At 45.9% G+C, this 14,883-nt stretch overlaps 3 protein-coding genes across 7 annotated transcripts; all 3 read left to right on the forward strand.

Moving 5' to 3' along the window:
• The first annotated feature begins 58 nt into the window (after window positions 1-58).
• LOC108606385 (alpha-(1,3)-fucosyltransferase C) lies at window positions 59-2,137 on the forward strand. The gene is made up of 2 exons (XM_017996450.2): window positions 59-883; window positions 1,578-2,137. Exons 1-2 carry the CDS (start codon window positions 102-104, stop codon window positions 2,011-2,013), a joined length of 1,218 nt encoding a protein of 405 aa, XP_017851939.1. The 5' UTR covers window positions 59-101; the 3' UTR covers window positions 2,014-2,137.
• Window positions 2,138-2,986: 849 nt separating this feature from the next.
• On the forward strand, window positions 2,987-7,619 carry LOC108606382 (protein stoned-A). Of its 5 annotated transcripts, none has more exons than XM_017996445.2 (3): window positions 2,987-3,015; window positions 5,028-6,341; window positions 6,407-7,619. In XM_017996445.2, the coding sequence occupies exons 2-3, from the start codon at window positions 5,057-5,059 to the stop codon at window positions 7,612-7,614; spliced, it is 2,493 nt and encodes an 830-aa protein (XP_017851934.1). In that variant the 5' UTR covers window positions 2,987-3,015; window positions 5,028-5,056; the 3' UTR covers window positions 7,615-7,619. The 5 variants fall into 5 exon arrangements, with proteins under 5 accessions (XP_017851934.1, XP_017851935.1, XP_017851932.1 ...); XM_017996446.2 differs by lacking the exon at window positions 2,987-3,015 and adding an exon at window positions 3,027-3,327; XM_017996443.2 differs by lacking the exon at window positions 2,987-3,015 and adding an exon at window positions 3,027-3,184.
• Window positions 7,606-14,184, forward strand: LOC108606381 (protein stoned-B). Its single transcript, XM_033294572.1, has 8 exons — window positions 7,606-8,885; window positions 8,959-9,340; window positions 9,402-9,997; window positions 11,879-12,549; window positions 12,614-12,865; window positions 13,122-13,303; window positions 13,364-13,574; window positions 13,640-14,184. The coding sequence occupies exons 1-8, from the start codon at window positions 7,617-7,619 to the stop codon at window positions 13,791-13,793; spliced, it is 3,717 nt and encodes a 1,238-aa protein (XP_033150463.1). The 5' UTR covers window positions 7,606-7,616; the 3' UTR covers window positions 13,794-14,184.
• Window positions 14,185-14,883: the final 699 nt, after the last annotated feature.

A 14,883-nucleotide genomic window follows, 5' to 3' on the forward strand; every position in this document is an offset into this window, starting at 1 on the left:
TGAGTGGTGTCCACTATGCTTCAACTTGAAGCCACTTGGCGCGTTATCTGACGCTCGCGTTTACAGTTGAAAATAGTTGGTTGCGCCCCGCGGAGCGTAGAATGCGCCTGCCGAAGCGCTTGCCACCAAAACTGCAGCTGTTGCTACTGCTGCTGCTCGCTGGACTAATCCTGGGCATCTATCAGCTGACAGATTCACCGCTGCTCAATCAATATGGCATACTAAAGAAATATCTTAAACGCAGCGGCGCCGAATCAAAGGCAGCAGCAGCAACAACAACAGCAAATCGTCGCATATTGCTTTGGAGCAGCTTCTTCGAGGATGCGCGCTGGAAGTTGCCGTACGATACGCTGGGACCGCAGGAATTTCGCGATGAGCTGCAGTGTGGCGTCTACCAATGCGAGCTGAGCAACCAGCACGACTATCTGCCCGCCTTGGAGCTCTACGATGCAATTGTTTTCCATGCTGCGCAGCCGTTTCCGCTGCTCAAGTCGCTGCCCAAGCGTCGCAATCCCTCGCAGCTTTACGTCTTTGCGCTGCTGGAATCGCCGGGCGAGACAAAGCATCGCTTGAGCGATGAGCAGGACTTTTATAATCTAACCATGAGCTATCGCCTCGATTCGGATATTGTTTGGCCCTATGCCAGGCTGCTGGATAAGCAGACGCGTGCACAGGTGGCGCCCAGTGCGGCGCCGCATTGGCGTCAACCGCCTGCTGTGGGCGCTTGGAATGACAGCGATGTGTGGCGCTTGTGGCCAACAAAGAGCAAAATGGCCGCTTGGTTTGTCTCCCACTGTGAGACGCTCTCGCTGCGAGAGAAACTGGCGGCTGCACTGGAGCAACATTTGCAGCTGGACATCTATGGGAAGTGTGGTAAACTCAGGTAAGGCGCCGTTAAAAAACAAAGGCAGGTGCTATTATTTTACTGAAAATTTAAAGTTGCCCAAAGGCATTTAAATCCAATCGAACTATAATTGCAATTTGAAAAGTTCTAAAATTCAGTTTAAATAATATTTTGAATTTTGCGACTCTGCATATTATTCGAAATTCTTTGCATTGAACTTTTCGAACTTTTCAAAATTAAATGGCTTACTAACTTAATTAAAATATAAATGCAATTTGAAAACTGTTTAAATTAAATGCAGATTTAGCTTTTCGAAGCTTGAAATTCTTCGCATTGTCTTTCGAATTTTTCGAAATTAGCTTATTTGAAATTAACGCATTTAAAGTTTGCTACAATTTTTTAAAGTCAAATCAAACTACAATTGCAAATTGTAAAGTGCTTAAATTAAATTAAAAACGAAACTTCGAATTTTTCTATAATTGTGTTTCGAACTTTACGAAATTAAATGGCTAACTAATTCAGTTAAACTACAATTGCAAATTGAAAAGTGTTTAAATTAAATTCAGTTAAAATAATGTTGATTTTTTCTTTCGAACTTTTCGAAAATAAATAACAAAGACTTTGGATATTCCAATTTATAGCAAACTTGAAACTAAGACTAATTCAATTAAACTATAATTGCAATTCGAAGAGGGAATTTTATCGGACCTTATATTTTCCATTCTTGTTGCAGCTGCGCTCGTGGCGATCCGCATTGCGACAACATGCTGGACACCGACTACAAATTCTATTTGGCCTTCGAGAACTCACTCTGCGAGGATTATGTGACCGAGAAACTTTATGGCGCGCTGCAGCGTAACATTGTGCCCGTTGTGTTTGGCGGTGCGGACTACACGCGCTTCCTGCCCCCACATTCCTACATTGATGCGGAGCAGTTCGAAAGCGTCGATGAGCTGGCGGCGCATATGGATTTCGTGGCCAGCGATGTGTATGAGTACATGAGTTACTTTTGGTGGCGAGAGCATTACAGCATAGGCAATGCTTCGCCCTTTTGCGATCTGTGTGCCAAGTTGCATGCCACAAATTGGTTGCACAAGCGGCAAGCGTATGCGGACATTGAGGCCTGGTGGTTCAACAGTTGTCGCTTTAGCTCACGCATACGATTTTGAAACTTTCATTATCTCTGCGTTGAGTCACTATGCTTATCAAAAAACGAATCGAACAAACGCTGTGTTATCTGCTAAATGTCAATATATTTGTACATATGTTTATATAGAAAACAACCCAAAAAAAAAAAAACACAAACTAATGTTTATTTCTATTTTTTTTTTTTTTTAATAATAATAATAATTTTATTTATTCACTGGGAATCGTTCAGTCTCGTATGAACATAACCTAGTGGGGACTAAAACTATATAACAATTACAACAAAGGGTAACTAGGAGATCTTGCGAGTAGGGAGATCGCTGGGGTGAAATCTCTTCAGCCGTCGGAGGGGAATGGGGTCAACGAGATCGCTCGCCAACGGATTTGGGTGTGCCGCTAGCCTATCCGCATATCGGCTGCTGTTATTTCTATTGTTATCTTTATATAGATAAGTTGTAATATTTATGAGCTTGTCAGCTGATAAGTTTTATTTATTATTTAAGGCAGCATAACTTGTTGCATACATTTGTGCGCACAACAAATTCGAAATACCAGCAACAAATTGTTAAATTAAATTAAATATATGTTGCTAATATAATTTGATATTTTGTACAGTCTTAAATTAAATTTTTAAATTAAGTAACAGTGTTGTGTAACGCGTGCACATAAAGCAGAGTTGCTTGCACAAATTACTGCGCATGCGTCAAAGCAAATGGCAAATGTCAAAAAAATAGCAACAGCTCTCTATCTCTCTCTCTCGCTCGCGCGCTCTCTCTCTTTGTTTGATGTAAGCTTAAAAGCCTACAGGCTAACAGGATAACTCAAGTGTGGGTGACTCGGCTCACGTGTCTCTCTGTGTGCGTGTGTGGGTTGAAAGCTTTTTGTTTGGGCGCAAGCTTTTGCAGGATGCGCTGCTGTTGTATGTTGGCTGACATTGTCGGCTGGCTGGCAAAAAGCGCTTCCTCTGGCTTTTTATAGCATACGCATTCATTCTGCGCTAGATTTCCCGATAGTTCAAATCAGAGGTAACAAAAAAAAAGAAAAAAAAGAAAGAAAAGTATAAATATAAAATGCTTTGATTGCATAGCCAAAGCATTTAAATAAGTTATACAAGCGTGCAACTAAACAATTGTCTAACGCAATTGTTGCAGACATTTATTTTTTCTATTGTTTGAAAGTGCGCAAGAGTGAGACGTAAGTTGCATAATTTTCTAACATAAAAAACGAAAAGCGAAAAACGAAAAGAAACGAAAGCCAACGAGTAATGAAACGCGAAATGGCAAAGTGCACGTTGTTTCGAAACATTTCGTGTTAAAATAAGTAATAAAGCATAAAAAGTAAATGAAAAAATTTTAAAATCAGCACTCAGCTGTTAAAAGCTTTGAAACATCAAAAAAAAAGAAAAGAAGGAACTCGACAAGTGAAAAAGTTACAAGTACTAACGTTGATACATACATAACTAAATATATATATGTATGTGTGTGTGTGTGTGCGTGCGTGTGTGTGTATTGGTGTGCGTGCGTAGTTGCTTTATGCTCTGAGCAGTAGCTCAAGCTCCACTTCATCCCACACACACTTGTGCTCTCACTCTCTCTCGCTCTTGCTAACACTCTTCCTGCCCTTGTCTTCAACCCACTGTCAGAGCTCGCATCAAAATCATTGATTTTTTTCGCAGCAGCAACAATAAGCGAGCTACTACTGCCCCTCATTTCATACATAGACATTTGTCTCGTTTTCCTGCTTTTTTTTTCTTTTCTTCTAACGCTCTTTCAGTTTTTACTTTTACACACACACACACACCCACACACACCCACGTGTAATCATCTGTCAAAGCATTTTTGCTTGCTTTTGTTTTGCGACTCTTTGCATTTCGTAATCTATCTTAAGCTGTCTTACATTTTCTCAGCTCAGCAGAGCTTAAAGTTATATTCGAGAAGTTTTCTTTACAGCAAGAACAGACCAGAGAGCTAAAAGAAAAGTATTGCATTGAGAAATGAAATCAATTAAGTAATTAGCTGCATAAGTTTTTATAAAATAATATGCCAACTTTTGCTGAAAAGCGCATTCAATGCAAACTGAAAGCAACAATTGTGCATTGCCATAATTTTGCAATAACTGTGCGCACTTGCAAATGTCAAGGGTTGCTGTTAGGTCTACCCTAATGGCTGTTAACTATGCCACTTATGCTAAGATGCGTTGTCAGTTGAAATGTGTGTGTGTCTGTGTGTGTGTTGCAAGTGCGAGTAGCGCTTTTGCAGCTTTTTGCTGCTGATTTCATAAAAATTTATATGGAATTTCCCATGCTCACTTCGCTGAAATGTAAGCAAAGCTTTCATTTCTAATTGTTGTTGTTGTTTCTCGATTGCTGCTGCTGTTGTTGGTGGTGATGGCAATGGTGGTGGATTGGTTTTGCTACTGTGGTGAATTGCGTTGTATGTGTGTGGCATGAAAAGCTTTGGCCAAGTGGCAAGTTCATGTGTAGGTACAGAATTGTGTCGAAACTGTGCGTGTGCATCTAAGTAAATTTTTTTTTTATTTGTATCAATTTTTTTCATTCAGCGCTACACATTTGTTGTTTAGCTAACGCTGCAGCGTCTACTAAATAAATAAATGAAATAAAAGTTAGCACACTAAACGCGACGAAGAATTGATTTTGAGGCATTTCGTCAGAAAGTGTATACTGGACATTGTGAGGGGTCAACGGTGTGGGCGGTGAGTGGCCTCGACGTCAGTCAGTACTCTCAAACTATATTCCCCACAATTATATATATAGATTTATAGTTGAATTCGTATCCCTTAGAGCATTTATGCAATTTTTTATGCTTTCTTCAGTTGCAGCCTCATCTAGAGTTATATAATTAATAGTTTATAGTGTAGATCCAAACTTTTAGTGTGTGATGTGTTGCTTATATCACTGGAACTACAACAGTAAAAGTGTTTGATGCGCTTCAAAAATTTTTCTACACTCGTCTGTTTGTCATAAAAAAAATCTTTTTATATGCGTTTTGTTTTTTGCTTTTTTATTTCAATTCTACAGACCGATCTCGATGTCTCCGCAATTAGATAATGCTTAAGTTACCAAAAGGTTTAAAAAAGAAAAAGAAGAAGTCGAAAAAGGACCAAGAACTCTTCACCGAAGAGGAGCTCGAGCAGTACAAGCGCGATCTCAAAGCCAAACAGGAGGCGGCGGCCAACAAATCAGACGCTGGCGAATCGGACGCAGCTTCAGACGTCGAGGGCGCCACCACCAGCAGCAGCAATCGTTTCGCTAACGAGCAACATCACTCACACGCATCCAACGTAGAGGATCATCATCATCAGCATCAACATCAACAGCAGCAGCAGCCTCAGCAGTCGGAAACTGGCGACGAAGAATGGGCCAAGTTTAAGGCTCTGACCTCGGGTGTTGATAATATCTTACACAAGACACAGGACGAGCTAGATCGCATCAAAAAAGAATCTTTCTATCAGCGCCTGCCCTCGGCGGCCGAGCAGAAGAAGCTAGAGGAGGAGAAGGCCGCTGCACGCGAACAGGCACGACTCGAACGCGAGCGTCAGCTTGCCGCAGAGCGCGAAGCAAACCGCGACAAGTTAGCCGAGGCAGTTGTTGAGCTATCCGAGTCCGACGACGAGCAGCCCGACGAGGTCGATGATATATTCGCCACCGACTATATCGAGGCCATAACCAGCGGTGAAGTTCAACTTGGTGTTGTACCCGATTCGCCTGTACTCGAGTTTGACGACGGACCCGATCCCTTTGATACAGCCTACGCTGAGAAGGTTATCGTAGGCGCCGACAAGGCCAAGGGCGGCAAGAAGCTTGTTAGCCTAGGTGCTGCCGTTGAGGTTCTATCCGGACGTGTTGATCGCGAGCACGCTCTAGCGCTTGCAAATCCCAAGCGTAAGCTACGCAAAGGCATACAGAATCTTCTACTCAGCGAGAGCGTCGATTTAGCCGACGGTGAACCCGAATTTGTTGCCAGCGAACCGCAGCATAATCTACTCGACGATCTTGTCGATGACGAGGGCGGATCTGCGGCACCCATTGATTTGAGCGTTTCGCTTCACTTGCATCTGATCAAGCCACAGAAGCTAGAGGAAGAGGACGAGAACGATAACGAAGTAGTAGATGGTGACTTCGCTGGTCTCAATCCAGATCTAGCCGAGTTTGATGCGCTCAAGGATCCTGAAGACGACGAATTTGCTGAACTAGCCGCCGAATCGCTAACCAAAAAGGAAGAGGTTACCATCGTTACTCAGGTGGTTCTAGCACCAGCCGAAGTATTCGCCGAGGCCGCCGCCGAAACTAGTTGGGCTGAATTTGCTCCAGATCCAGCAGAAGAACAGACAGGTAACAAATACAAAAAAGGGATTTTTTTTTTTGGGGTGCAAAACTAATTTCCAACGCCATTGCAGGTAAACCCAAGCGACCTCCGCCGCCCGTACGTCCTGCAACTGGACCGCATATAGTACCTGGTGCTATCTACGTAAGCGACGACGAAGAAGATAATCTAGACGACGATCCATTCAACACCAACTACGCCGAGCAGGTGATTAAGAAGACAACCGTACTCGAACAGGACGACGACTTTGATCCGCGTGCAGAGGAATCGCATTCGCTAGCAGCACCTGCAAGGGATCTATTGGCCGGCAGTGCCACCGATCTAAGCAAGGTAGTGCCAGCACCGTTAGCTCCAACACTTAGCATCGATCAGGAGCAAGACTTTGATCCGTTCGATACATCGGCAGTGAGTGCGCTTGTCCAGCCAAAAGCAACAGAGTTGAGGTGTTTGGAACGTGAGCTGAACTTGCAGCGTTCGCTTAGCGATCCAGACTTTGATCCACGCGGTGGTGAATCGGTGGTGACAGCGGTGCAACCACAGATTTCAGTTGAGTCGTCGGATTTTGATAGCGCACGTCGCAAATCCTCGTTGAGTTTGAACATCTGTCCGAATAAAAGCGTCGGATTTTCTGTGCCCGTGCCCGATTTGCTGGGAGTGGGTAATGAGGCTGGCTTGGGTGCCAATAAGAAACCGCTGACGCCTTACTACGCACCACGCGGTGAGCCCATAGCCGAGTCAGAGGATCCTTTCGACACCTCCTATGTGCCCGAGTCCAAGCTAAGCGACATTGAGCTCAAGCACATTGAAGCGGATCTAATAAGCAAAGAGTCAACTCTCAAGCACAGTCTCAGCGATCCGGATTTCAATCCTCGCGCACCGCCCACATCTGTGCCCGCCGAGGTGTTGCTGGCCGTCGACGAGAACATCAACATAAAGGTGCTGACGCCCGCGCAGGAGCGCAAGCAACTGCAGCCCGCAGCAGAAGAGCTCGATCCCTTTGACACCTCCATAGCGGCCAATCTACAGCCGGGCCAGACGGAACTAAAGTTGCTCGAGAACGAGCTGCTGCCGGATAATCTCAAGCCCAGCAGCATTGACGTGCTCGACACGCAAAGCGACGCACAGGAGCTTGGATTAGGCGATAAGGTGCTGACACCACGCCAGGAATCGTTGGAGCACTCACCACAGGACTTTGATCCATTCGATACTTCCATAGCGGAGAATCTAGCACCAGGCGAGACAGAGATCAAGTTGCTCGAGAGCGAGCTAATCGAGCGTTAAACATGGCGAATCCTTTTCTAATGGACGACAGCGATCTGGATGGCGGCGATCTGGCCGTCAATCCATTTCTGCTGCAGTCCGATCCAGAGCCAGAGTCCACAGTGGGTGAGGGTGAGAATCCGTTCGGCAATCCGTTTGCCTTCGCTTCGGAGGAGCCCGCACACCCAGAGCCCGATGCGCATATTGATGTGGCCATGAGTTTCTTCGGCACCACCATCGAAGCAGAGGATGATGCACTGAGTCTCAAATCGGCTGCCGAAGATGATCTCGGCGCACCGCCACGCCCACAGCCGCCGCCAATACCACCCACTGCGGCCACACAACAGTTGATCAATACGGTGGCCAGTCACATGGAGGAGACGAGCTCGGAGCTGCTTGGCCGCATACCCGCCACACGCTCACCCAGTCCCGTCTCCATGCGCGATCTGCACTCGCCCAGTCCCACGCCCGACTCCGGACTGGCCGATCTGCTCGATGTGGACGCCGATATTGACATCGATGCCAGCGTTAGCTGCAGCGTCAGCGACAGCGCCAGCAGCACTGCGCCCGGCATGGACAATCCCTTTGGCGTGCCCACAGCTGTGCCCAATCTTCAAGGCGCTGCGCCCGTCAAGCAGCTGCCGCCGGCACAGCCTCCGCGTCCGCCACCACCACGCCCAGCGCCGCCACGCCCCACTCCGCCAGCCCAGATGCATGCAGCGCCGCCACCACAGCGTCCGCCGCCACCAGCGGCACACCCAGTTCAGCCGCCCACACAGGATGCCGACGATCTGCTGGACATGTTCGGAAATGGCAGCAACAGCAAACCCGCCAAGCCGCCACCACCCAAGAGCAAGGAGGACATCCTCAGCCTGTTCGAGCAGCCCACTCCAGCGCCAGCGGCACAGCCCAAACCGGATCTGTTGGGTGAGACAAATGGTGACGAGTCCGACTCGCAGCAGCAAACTATAATTTTCAATTCACTGCTGACGCGTCCAGATGATAGCACCCATGACATAACCTCTCAACCCCAAGCTGCAACGCATATGGCAACTCACATGGCTGCGCCCGTGGATGCGACGCAGCGCCAGCGTGCGCCCACGCCAGACATTGAAATAACCACGGTGGAGGACTTGCCGCGCTCCGACGATGAGGATGAGCCCGAGCCGACGCCCACAGACGTGCAGCCAACCGAATCGGCAGCCACTGGCGATGAATCGGAGCAGGAGGAGCAGCCACCGCAGCCAGAAGCCGAACCCGAACTGCAGTTCGAGGCACCAGCCGTTGTGGCAGCCGAACCGGATGAGAGTCCGCCCACAGAGTCGGCCACACACGACGAGCTGCCATCAGCGCGATGAGCCTGAGCCTGAGCCGGAGCCCGAGCAAATGGATACTGCACTAGATTTTCCCGCTTTGCAAAGTGGTCAGCTCTCGGCCAATCCCTTTGCCAGTCCCGAGGAGGAAGATCCAGAGCCGCCAATTAGCGCCGCTGTGCCCATGGTCAGCAACATCTTTGCCGTGGATGAGCCTGCGCTAGAGCCAGCTCCAGTTGAGATTGCACCAGCTGCTGCTGCTGCTCCAGCCTATGCTAGCAATATATTCGCTGCCGAACCAGATGAGTTTGATGCCTTCTCGGCCAAATTTGATTCTGTCAAGAAGGATAATCTGAGCATGTTGGATGGTTTCGGTGGCGTTGGTGGCGGCGGCGGCGGCGGCTCTGGCGCCATTACTCCCACAGGTGGCGATGGTGAGTAGTTCGCAGCTTTATGTTTCTTTATGTTCTCCCGACTAATCCGATTTCATTGCAGCTTGGGGTGACAGCGTCATGGGCGTGGCCACAGCTGCTGCGAATGCTTTTGGCGAAGTGAGCTCAGCCGACGATGGCTTTGGCAATGAGGATGACGACTTCTATGCCATGCAGGCGCCGGTGCGCAGCGAATCCGTCGAGTCGGTGGACAAGGAGTTTAGCGTCGTCATACGCCCCAAAGTCGAGGGCGCAACGGGCGTGGCACCACAGCTGGCACCACCACCACCGCCGGCACGCAACATTATGTCGACAACGGCTGCTTCACCCACAGGAGCACCGGTGGCCATAGTGAATCCATTCGAGGATGTCAGTGGCTTTCCAGCACCCGGTGGCACATCCGAGGGCAGCATCAAGCGCACGGACTCCCAGGACACACCACAGACACCGCTATACGATGAGGATGTCTCGCAGCCACTCGAAGAGTTTCCGCGTTTGCTCTACATTGGTCCCGGCTGGGAAATGCAACTGCGGCAGCCCAACAAGAAAAAGATCACGGGCCAGCGTTTCTGGAAGAAAATATTTGTGCGTCTGGTCATACAAAACGATGTGCCAGTGGTGCAGCTGCTCAATCAGCCGGGCGATAAGCAAGCTTTCCAGGTGAGCAATATACACAGCATGATAGATATAGTATACTATATATAGTAACGATATCGGAGCGAAATGTAAAGAATCAAAATGCTAAATTTGTCTGAAAAAGTTCTCAGTTCTAATAACAGAGAGAAATCTATAGAATCAAAACGGAAAATTTGTCTGGCAAATTCCACTGTTCCATTTTTCATCAACGATTTTAATCCTACATTTAAATTCGGATTGGAGTTTTTTGAATGTTTGACAAAGTTTCGACCTGCTGAAGAGAAATTTACATTCTATTCCATGCTGGTTTTCTCCTGATCTTTCGATGTCTTCACTTTGAAGACGAAATTGAAAATCAAAATATTTATTAGGACTATTTATAGTTCTCTTGTACAATCAAGCGAGCAATATAACTTGGCCCACACTCCAAACTTTCTATATAGTCCATGAAGTCTTGAAAACCGATTAGTTCTTGCTGTTCGATCAGATCCCAATATGGGCACATTGGATCTCTTACCCAGAGGCGTTGGGGTAGCGGCATATGCTGAGCATAAATATCAAGCATACGCAGCTCCTGTTGATGCAATGCGGCCACATTTAAAGGCACACGCATTTCATCAATTAGTTCAGGCAATAGTTCATGCAGGTTAAGGCACAAGTGGGAAAGTTGATGCGGTGAAAAAAGCGTAAAGCGCACACAGCTCATAACCTGGAATACATATTTACGCCGATCTGGAATGTCACTCAGTAGCCAGACAATGGCGGCATAGAACACCTGCAAAAGTCAGTTGAATGATATAGAGTATATATATAGAGGACTTACCTCCACTTCGGAGTGCACGCCCAGCGCATTTGACTTGAGCAATTGATAGAGTGTTGACCATTTGAGTTCACGATATTCGCTTGTGCCCACAATAAGCAAAAAATATTTACGCACGAGTTCAAGTGTGAGCTGCGCCAAGCCAAAGCGTTGCCAGTTGCATGCCTCAAAGAACGTGCTAATGAGTTGCACTATTGTAAACTTCTTTCTATCGGCAAAGCAATTGATTACCCGATGCATTAGGCTAGGAATTCGCAAATACTTTGCCAGCTTGAGCAAGTCGATAAGCTGCTCACGCGGACATTTAATTTGCTCCTCAAGCATCCACTGCAGCAGCAATTTAAAGCTCTGCACCGTCACCTTGCACGTCGGCAGTGTTAGCACTGAGCCTGTGACCAAATGTCCTTGGAATAGCTCCGAATAATGACGCAACAATGCGCTATGACATTTGAAGCTTTGCTCACCAATTACTATCTCCACATCTGCATTACTTTCATCGCTTATTATATCTGCTAGCTTTAGGCGTAGTACGGATTTTTCATAATGCGGCACGTCGTGAATCACTTTAAGTTGCTTGCGCTTGCTTTTGGCCAAAGTCTTCGAGGGAATAGTCTTGGCAATGGGAGTATCTTTTTCGTTTGTTTGCTCTTCCATTTTCTTGCAGTTTCTAAAGCAAATCTCTCTATTCTCTGTTCTATTAAAATTCGGCAGTCCAAGATTGCTTTGATTTGATTTGCTTAAGTAAAATAGCTCACATAATCGGGAGAGATTACTGCGATTTGATTTCGAGAAAATAATTGTAATTAAGAAAAAAAGAAAGGAATACAATATCAGTGTATTATATTGCTTGATCTAGCTAGATTTTGAAAAAATGCTGTAACTTTTTAAAAAATGCTATTAGCTAGAAATTTGGCTATTTTGAATTGTGATGAATATGAGATCGCGAAGTGATTTTGTGTTACATTCACATTCAAAGGTAGATTTTTTTTTTCTGGAATAGATTTGAAAATGTAGCTGTTTTCGAATATTAGCAAACAGAATATTATTCCAGAGTTAAACGACTTAAATTTGATGTGTTTTTGCAGGAGCTACCGTTGCAGCCATCCTACTCTGTATCTGAGATTGGAGCTCAGCAGTACGATCAGTTTGGGAAAATCTTTACCATGAAGTTGCAGTATATATTCTACAAGGAGCGCCCCGGTGTGCGTCCCGGTCAGGTGACCAAAGCGGAGCGCATTACCAATAAGCTGACCAAGTTTGCACAATATGCCATCGCTGGCGACTATGAGGGCGTCAAGGAGTTTGGCAGCGATCTGAAGAAGCTCGGCCTGCCCGTCGAGCATGCGCCGCAGTCGTCGCAGCTGTTCAAGATTGGCTCGATGAACTACGAGGATATGAAACAGTTCTCTGTATGCATTGAGGAGGCGCTCTTCAAGCTTCCAGCGTTGCGTGAACGCGCGCTCACCTACAAAATGGAGGAGGTGCAAGTAACAGCTGTCGATGAAATTATTGTGGAGCAGGACTACGAGGGCAAGATACTGAAGCAGATTGCACGCGTGCGTCTCTTCTTTCTGGCATTTCTCACAGGCATGCCCACCATCGAGCTGGGCGTCAACGATATGTGGCGCCAGGGCAAGGAGGTGGTGGGACGCCATGACATTATTCCAGTGGCCACCGAGGAATGGATTCGCCTCGAGGCTGTTGAGTTCCACAGCGTTGTACAGCAGCAGGAATATGAGCGCACACGCACCATCAAGTAAGTAGCAGCATTACTAGCTCTGTCTCGCTCTTTCTCATGCTGCACCCTCTTTCGGTTTTAGGTTCCAGCCACCTGATGCCAACTATATTGAACTGCTGCGCTTCCGTGTGCGTCCGCCCAAGAATCGCGAACTTCCGCTACAGCTCAAGGCCACCTGGTGCGTCACTGGCAACAAGGTCGAGCTACGCGCCGACATTCTGGTGCCCGGCTTCACCTCACGCAAGCTAGGGCAAATACCCTGCGAGGATGTCTCCGTACGTTTTCCCATACCCGAGTGCTGGATCTATTTGTTCCGCGTAGAGAAACATTTTAGGTAAGACATGTTAATAATATGAGAAGCAAGCAAAGTAACGTAACGTATGATAAACTTGTAGAATAATCAGTCAAATTTAGTATTGCGTTGATAGCATTAACTAAAGTTAGCTTAACTCAATAACAATTTAATTTATATTAAATGAAATAAAGTTTAGCTTTAGCTTTTCCCCATGCGCCGCTTGCAAAGGATTGCGACTTTCAACTATTTGCTGCTACAGAATTGAAACTAATCTTAGCTATATTTTGCTCACTAGATATGGCTCTGTGAAATCCGCACATCGACGCACGGGCAAGATCAAGGGCATTGAACGCATACTCGGCGCTGTGGACACGCTACAAGAGTCGCTCATCGAGGTGACCTCCGGTCAGGCCAAGTACGAGCATCATCATCGCGCCATAGTCTGGCGTTGTCCGCGTTTGCCCAAGGAGGGTCAAGGTGAGCTCGCTGCTTAGCATTATGCTAACACTAGATATTAATTTATTCATCTTTTTGCAGGCGCTTATACCACACATCAGTTGGTCTGTCGCATGGCCTTGACTTCGTACGATCAAATACCAAGCGAGTTGGCGCCTTACGCATTCGTGGAGTTCACTATGCCCGCCACGCAGGTCTCGCATACCACCGTGCGCTCTGTCAGCGTGCAGGACTCTGATGCCGATGAGCCGCCAGAGAAATATGTGCGCTATCTGGCACGACATGAGTACAAGTGAGTCCCATTCTCCATATGCTTTGCAATTTATATTTATTTATATATTTTTGCGCTCTTTTTAGGGTTGGCATCGAGACCACGCACGGCGAGTCCACGAACGCGTATTTGGCGGCAACGCGACCCATACGGGAAGAGCCCGCAGCAGCGACGACGGCGGCGGCCAAGCCAACAGCCTCGCCCGTACCGCCAAGCGATTCGGATTCGGACTCAAACTAAGCTGCTGCAAGCAACAAATAATTTGCTGCAGCAACACACACACACATCAATACACACACACACACACACATATATATACATCATCTTATATAGCAAAGCGTTTGCTTAGCTTGAGCATAAACCATTGAAGGATTAATTGAGACAATAATAATACAGCAATCAGTCGGGAAAAAACAATAACAAATTAAACAGAAAATTGTATAAAGCCAAAAAGCAAAGCAAAACTAAGCTAAAGATCGTTGTCAACACGGAAGCAGATTGAAGCAATAATTGAATGAATGAATGAATGGAAAGCAGCAAGTTAATGAAAGGTAAGCTCTGTCGCTGTATTTTAAGTCCGGTTGAGTCTTCGATTCTTCGATCCAACTTACTGCGCATACTACTCTACATATATTGCAATATATATGTACATAAAATAATATATATATATATATAATTATAATCATACCTATGTTTAATCAAAGCGACCAAAAGCGAGACTAAACGAATAAATATTTATTCGTAGTCCTAGTCGTAGTCGTACGTACTCCCCATACATATGCATATACATATAATGGTTATACATCCTATAAACATACACAGATATACAAAATATATATATATAAACCGATGTTACATACATAGTTCATTAAGGTGCAAGTGACAAGTTAAGAGAAATGAAAAGCAATCTCGTAATACAAGAGAAGAAGCTGCATAGGTTCAATTTAGCATATACATACTTAGAATTGATTCAATTGATTCAAAGCAATTAGCTTAGCCACAAATAAGCTGCAATTTTATTTGTGCTTAGCTGCTTGCTTTGATTCATTCGTATTCATTCATATACTTCTATGAAATTTATAATTTAATTCAGACGACTTTTCTCTACTCGTTATGAATCATTTGCAATGCAAAAATCATATTGAGTTGAATCAGTTTCGATTCAATTCCAAATCTCTAAGCAAAACGGCAAATAAGCATAAAATTTTCGGAAGATTCAATTGATTCAAAGCAATTGGCCTAGCACAAATAAGCAACCAATGCTGCGTTGCTACTTGTGCTTATCTGGTGGCTTTGATTCATTTGAATAATTCAATTAATTCGAAGCAAT

This window comes from Drosophila busckii, chromosome X (assembly GCF_011750605.1).
Source record: "Drosophila busckii strain San Diego stock center, stock number 13000-0081.31 chromosome X, ASM1175060v1, whole genome shotgun sequence".
Lineage (NCBI taxonomy): Eukaryota > Metazoa > Arthropoda > Insecta > Diptera > Drosophilidae > Drosophila > Drosophila busckii.